Here is a 7,425-nt window from a genome sequence, read left to right as displayed (position 1 = left end):
AAAGCAGGAATTTTTCGTCACAGATCAAAATCATCTAAAACGAGGAATATTGCCAGTCAAGTCATCTGAGACGGTACAGATCAAGTTATCTGATAATCTGAGACGAGGAATATTTCAGAGTTAAAACAGACTAAGATTAAACATTTCAATAAAAATTTTTCACTATAATAAAAACACTATCACAGTCAGCATATAAAACATTGTGTAAAATTTGTATAAATAATTTTTATGATATGTACAATAAAATCATTTTTGGGACAGACACTAAAAAATACATATTTTAAGGGAGACACTTTAAAATATATTCTAAGAGTTTTGAGATTACTTTTTAAACATTTGCTACTGAAGTGAAAGGCACAGTCCTTATCAAGTGATGGCTTCAACAAAACCAGAGATATGATAACATTGACAATCAACTTTGGACAGGTTAACTTTCTTATTTTACTATTTATCAAAACAAATATAGAATGGAACATGCATTAGTGTACAGTACTATATTCTTTGTTCCTGTTTAAATTAAGCAGTTCTGACCAATTCTTACTAGAAATTAAGTCATTTTTTTTTTTTCTTTAAAAATAGTAAGAAAGCAAAAGTTTGTAAAAAAAATTTTAAAAGCACATGATTTCTATGCGAACACTGATAAAATATCATCATATTGTACATAGAGGATATTGAATGAGTGTAAGTTCAATACTAAATTTATTGCACGAGTTGAATAAAATTATATTATGCGAGCCTCTCTGGCGAGCATAATATTATTTTATTCAACGAGTGCAATAAATTCAGTAATGAACTTACACGAATTTAATATTCTATTTATCACATACCAAAAATAAAGACCGTTTAAAGTGAAATATGAGTCTTTTTTTCATTTGTCGCACCCTATAGTACAACGCTAACATTTAGCGCTTCTTTACACCTATGGTTTGGTATAACGCTTATGACGTCGCGTCAAAATATCTGCACGGCCGTGCAATACCATATTTACGGAGTCGCAAAATCGGCACGGGAGATGTGTGATAAAATGTGTTATTGGGATTGATATGAGTTTTAATAAATTTATGTGCCTTACTTTCCATTTCTTTCTCAACAGCATCAAGTGCATTAAGACATTGTACTGTTAGATTCATACTGCCAATAACCGTCTTCTCATCTGCAACATCCAAAACTGAAAAAAAAACATGTGACCATGTTATTAGTAACTTAAAATCATTAAAAAAATGTTTTTCATTAAAGGCACATTATGCCTCAGAAATAAATAATTTTATATATTTTTTTAGAAAGATTAAATAAGTGTTTAATAATACAACTAAAGAAAGTAGCACTGAACATGCAGTAATATGCAGTTAAGATAGAAAAATGTAAACAAAGTAGTATTTTGACCTCCATACACAATACTTTATTTCTATAATTGTACACCAACTGCAAAGAGCAAAAGAGTTATTGTATTGTGATGTGGCTAGTTATACAAACTAATAAATATGGACTTAATTGAAATCTAACATCAACTGTAAACATTCAGGGAAGAAGTGCCTATTGGTCAATGTGTTTAAATCTCAACCCATGCATTGAAGATTCAAGTACTTTAGTAATCATGACAATATTTTATTTTACAATACCAATTCTGGCTAGTCCAGAAAGATAACATTAACTTTTAAGTTTTCATCATATCGAGGCCAAACATAAATGTGTTTTACTCAACCGTGTGTTGGAAAATTACATTTTATTCTCACCGTTCATTTAGCAGCAGGTGACAATCTTATAAAAAAAATAGCTGACAAGAAATAAAGAAATAAAACTTACTGTTTTTTCAATATCTTCCCCAAAAAAACAAAAAAAACATTTCTTTTCTTATTACATAGAATATCTCGAACATTTACGAGAGCAAAACCAACATCCTCGCAGTCACGGTCTTGTTCATCTTCAGGTGGCTCACTCACTAATGTAAACCGGATTCTGTAATATTTCATTAATAATTTTTACCATAAGTTAATCAATATTTCATGTATATATTTAAGTTAATTGACACAATTTTCTCAATAAACAGTAAAACACATATTCTTTATATAGATATGATATACATTTTTTGTTTGATTTTTAATCACACAACACTTAACGGTCAAAAATACAGACTTTGTGTACAGATATTAAAAGGTAATTCCTTTAACTTCTTTTTCACAGTTGGAACGAATTTTGATTTAAATTATAACCATTTCATAATAATATTATGCACATAAAATTAGTATATGATGAAAAATTTAGTAATAATGTAGTGAATTTAAGCACACATTAAATACATGTACTAGAACTTTATGAACAAAAATTCGTGTAACCTAAACATATAAGCTGATGATTTTTTTTTACATTTTCTTGGTTTAAAGGGTTATCTTTGGTTATATACATGTATATATGACAGGTAATTAATTCTTTATTTAAACATGAATAAATCAATTGTCAGACTAGAAATGAGATGAAGTAAATAAAAAAAACTCGTGCAGAATTATTAATTTGTATTAAATTGATTATTGTATCATTGATGCAACAAAAAAAAATTTTTTATCACCAAGCATGCTTCAGGTTATGACCTTCACATGACCATTAGAAATGATTTTTTTGTTCTAATCTAATTGTTGTTTTTTAAAGAGAAACTTACAAGTTGTGCTCATTGACACTGACAATATGTAAAAATTTTCTACACTTTCATTTTGCACAAAGTCCAAAAATAACATTTTGCAAAAAATTCAACAGTTTCATTCTGCAAAAAAAAAAAAAAATCAAATAGTTCCATCTTGCAAATGGGTAAACAGTATATTATTGCCAAAAGTCAAATAGTTCAATTTTGCAAAAAGTTCAAAAGTTTCGTTCTGCATAAAGTCAAATACTGCCATATTTTTAAAATTCCAATAGTTCCATTTTGCAAAAAGTCTACCAGTTTATTATTGCAAAAAGTGTGCAAAGACTTATTTTATAAGCATATTTTAAATACAATATTACATGAACCCTTAGTCAAATTAAATGAACAAAAAAAAAAAGAGTATAATTTATTTATACAAACGTTATATAATATCATACCTTCCATCATCAGGATCTGAGGGTAACAACATACTGGCTAGGTACTGTCTTCTCTGATAATTCTTCTCAAAATCTACATGGAATGCTGTAAATATCGAGATTTGTATATATTATTATAATTATACAAAACAACATGAAACTATTATTATTCTATATCTTTACTGATATATTACAGACAATCTATAAATCATAATAAAAAACAAATCCAATGAGTTATCAATTACCATTATCAATAAGGTTCCATCACATAGTTCATAAGTAGTTATTACATGTATTTACTATTATATAAAAAAAAAATGACTTACTTTTACTGAAGTTAAACTGTATATTATGATATGGTTTAGGTTTTGGCAGTGAGAATGGTGTATCAGTCTCTTGTGGGTCCATACCGAGGAATCTATACTCTACAAATAATTGATGTATACTCGGGTTGTTCATGGCTTCAGCGCCCTCCTTTAGTGACACATGGTTGATGGCTACAGTCACAGAGTTACCCTGTATATATATACACCTTTACATTATAAAAAAAAGCCCCAAGAAATTTTTACAGTCTTCTAAATTTTTCCCAAAATGTTAAAAAATATTTAAAGATCAAAATTTTTTCCAGTTTTTAGAATGAGGATACCTCGGGCATGAGCTTGCACCTCAGAAGAATCACTAACCCTCTGTAAGCTAGCTGGATAGCTTCCTCGCATGAAAAAATCGAAAATCCATGGCCTGAAGTTGAACTCAAAGCAGCAAGGACCAAGTATTTTAAAGTCAATGACCTTAACCACTAGGCTATTGACATACCTAGTGATTTTATAGAAGTAACATAATATCTCCATGGAAATTAGTTAAAGCTTAACTGTATAAAAGAATTCACAGAAATCTTTATGATCAAAACTTATGTAACTTATACATATAATTATCTTCAAACAATATTTCTAGTTGCTAAAACAACAAGTAGGGGTGTCATCGATAAGCGGTGCATAGAAAAACCGGAAAGCATCGGATAGCACCGAAATACCGGAAAGCACTCAAATTTCTCAAAAACACATATGAAAACGCTAATTAATCGGTTTGAAAGTGTTACCAATCGATTTATTAGATCAAAATCTTTCAGACAAGTCATTTTTATAAATATATATTGATAATTATTACGAGTATTTAGGAAAATAGATATATCGAGTGCTTTCCGGTCCTGTGAAGATACATGTACATTACCGGATAGCAATATTGTTTATCAAAGTTATACATGAAAACTTTATTTTATTGGTTTGAAAGTGTTACCAATCAATTTATTATATCAAAATCTTTCAGACAACACGTTTTTGTAATTATATTATGATTATTTTTACGATTATTTAGGAAAATAAGATATATCGAGTGCTTTCCGGTCCTGCTAAGATACATGTACTTTACCGAATAGCAATATTGTTTATCAAAGTAATACATGAAAACTTTATTTTATTGATTTGAAAGTGTTACCAATCGATTTATTATATCAAAATCTTCCAGACAACATGTTTTTATAATTATAATATGATTATTATAACGATTATTTAGGAATGAATACACGATATATCTATTTTCCTAAATACTCGTAATAATTATCAATATATAAATATAAAAATGACTTTTCTGAAAGATTTTAATCTAATAAATCGATTGGTAACACTTTCAAACCGATTAATTAACGTTTTCATATGTTTTTATGAGAAATTTGAGTGCTTTCCGGTTTTTCGGTGCTATCCGGTGCTTTCCGGTTTTTCTATGCACCCATCGATAAGGATTTTTGTATCGATATTTCGGTAATGAATTATCGGCGATATATCGATCGATTGCCATTTCAAGTCTTTAAACAAGTTATATTTAAACACATGCACAAAAATAAATAATTTCTTTTTTATCATTATAACATTTTTTATGACAACTAATGACTTGTAACAATAATGTTTAAAACCTTTTCCATTTTACTTTTGTTGTTGTTGTTGCTATTACGTACATGTAGTTACGGATTATGCTAAATCCCGTCCTTGCCGTTCCATAAGTAAGTCGGTGTTTAATTGGCAGAACCGGAATAATTATCAAAGTTTAACATAATGTAATCATAAGTTTTACAAAGAAACACTTACAAAAATTTTCTTGGCATTTTTCGTTTTAAAAATCTGAATTGGGGGGTCTTGACAGACCCCCACTTAGCAGACATGCGAGATGATTAAAATGTTTGTTTCAATAAATCATATTTACACTGATTCTTGATTAAGCGATTTCACCTGTTTTCTCCGTAGTAAGTTTTCGTTTGGTTAATTAACATAAGTGTACATCTGGTTCTGTGCATTTTTTCTTTTCCTTTTTTCCGGTCATTTTATCCTTTCCGGTATTAAGGGGGGGGGGGGGAATGCCGGGATCCGGGATAGTATTAGATATACATATAGGGAAAAGGAATAAACTATATTTGTGTTGATTATTGTCGTTGAATCTTTGTACAGGAGATGATCATTATACCAAGCCCTCTTACAATATAATTCCCTTTTATGCTCACTATGAGCAAGTTGTGCTCTGGTGAGCATAAACAGGAATTGGGATCCCTATTCATCTGTTGTCCCTAATGTGTAATTTAGTTTCTCTTTAAATGATATCTATGAAACCAAAGACTGCACATTAACCACACTACAGGAGTCCTCTTTCATAGTTGTTCATATTGTTCTACACATAGGTCAAGGACACGTCTTATATAGAAACACACACGCACACCTTTATACCTTATTAATGCCTAAACCTTAAATATTTGGCATGTGGTATTGCCTTGTTGACCACTTTAAAATTTTGTTCATGTATCTACATTATATCCATTTGTTTAAAATGTTTCACATACCAAGATGAAGTGGACATAATTTTTATTAAAATGTTTAGGGAAAATATGTTTAAGTCTGATTGATATAAACTTCAATGCCTCCAGCTTTAATATTGAATATGTACTAATGCCTTGAGAACTTGTACAAATCAAATGTTAATCATGCCCCATGAATCTAAATTCGCCCACACCCAAGAGAGTTCTTCAGTAATATATTCCTGTATAGGACTTGTGTCTGTCACTCATTCCATTACTAAATAACATATTACAACTTAACTTCGTATAAAGAGACATCTTTATGAATTCTACCTATCTAACATTTTTTTGGTCAAGATCAACAGGCCATATAGTAAATGTGCATAGACATAGGTACTTCATTTTATCTGTTTACATGCATCTTCATATATACTCATATTCCTCTTTGTTAAACTTAGAGAACTGGCTTTCATAACTTTATATGTCACTTTTATTTTGATGTTCGCTGAAGTCTCTTCAGCTAACAGAACTGTCATTTTTACATTTACACACACCCCTAGAAAAAAATTACGAAGCGGGTCGCTACTAGCTTTTTTAAAAGCTAACCTTGTTGAAATAATTATGTTAGTTCTGGCTTCCATAACTTTATATGTCGCTTTTATTTTGAAGTTTGGTTATCAGTACTAGAATACCTGCTTGCTGAAGTCTCTTTAGCTAGAAATGTGTGTGCATTCGATATCCGATATTTAAAAAATGGAATCGAAATCGAATCGGATAACAAAGATCGTTGATACACCGATATCGATTGAATCGATTACACCCCTATAAAATATCTTTTAAAAACTACTATAGATACGTGTATCTGTTAATTTATTGTTTACCTAGCTATTATTATAACTTCACTGGGTTTGGTAACAATTTGCATGAAACTTATTCTGGCAATTCCACAGTTTAATTCAGTCTTGTCTTAAATGAATTCAATGATGTAGCCTCTACTACCTCAGGATTTAACGCATTCCAAGCATCCACAACTCTATGGCTCAAAGTGTTTTTCCTTGTGTTATTTCTTGCCATTGGCTTAAATATTTTATACTTGTGACCTCTGGTTGTGGTTCCTTCTCATATTTTGAATATTTTTCTTATCTATTTTGTCAATGTTGTTAACTATTTTATAAGTTTCAATCATATCTGCTCTATTTCTTCTGTATTTTAAGTTGGAATGCCTAATTGCAACAGTCTCTCGCTATACTAGTATTCTTTTCCAGCTAATTCACTTAGTACTCTAGTGGCTCTTCTTTGCACATTTTCAATGGATACTGCATCTTTTTTTAAATTTAGGTGACCAGATTGCAGGACTGTACTCAAGGTGAGGTCTTACAAGAGATTTGTAGAGCTGAAGAAACATTTCTTTGTTCATAAAAGTGAAGTTTTTTAACGATTAATCCCAAATTGTCTATGCCTTATTTACTTTACTGCTTATATGTTTACTGAATGTCATTTTGCAGTCGAAGATCACGGCCAGGTCTTTTTCTTCATTT

General features: G+C 30.0%; 1 protein-coding gene across 1 annotated transcript; it reads right to left on the bottom strand.

Annotated features, from left to right (window-relative positions):
* Positions 1 to 1,126: 1,126 nt before the first annotated feature.
* On the bottom strand, positions 1,127 to 5,073 carry LOC132726813 (X-linked retinitis pigmentosa GTPase regulator-interacting protein 1-like). Its single transcript, XM_060712187.1, has 5 exons — positions 5,018 to 5,073; positions 3,378 to 3,567; positions 3,073 to 3,157; positions 1,842 to 1,956; positions 1,127 to 1,168 (listed from the first exon to the last, which is right to left on the bottom strand). Exons 1-5 carry the CDS (start codon positions 5,024 to 5,026, stop codon positions 1,127 to 1,129), a joined length of 441 nt encoding a protein of 146 aa, XP_060568170.1. The 5' UTR covers positions 5,027 to 5,073.
* Positions 5,074 to 7,425: the final 2,352 nt, after the last annotated feature.

Source organism: Ruditapes philippinarum, unplaced genomic scaffold, assembly GCF_026571515.1.
Source record: "Ruditapes philippinarum isolate M1 unplaced genomic scaffold, ASM2657151v2 ctg333_1_1_1_1, whole genome shotgun sequence".
Classification (NCBI taxonomy): domain Eukaryota; kingdom Metazoa; phylum Mollusca; class Bivalvia; order Venerida; family Veneridae; genus Ruditapes; species Ruditapes philippinarum.
This window is presented reverse-complemented; position numbering and strand designations above follow the sequence as displayed.

Excerpts from the sequence above, each read along its gene's own strand:
- LOC132726813 (XM_060712187.1), bottom strand. Across the intron at positions 3,158-3,377 it reads ACAGTTTAACTTCAGTAAAA|CATTCCATGTAGATTTTGAG; the intron begins GTAAGTCATTTT and ends CGATATTTACAG. Across the intron at positions 1,169-1,841 it reads TATGTAATAAGAAAAGAAAT|TTTTGGATGTTGCAGATGAG; the intron begins GTTTTTTTTGTT and ends TTTTTTTTTCAG.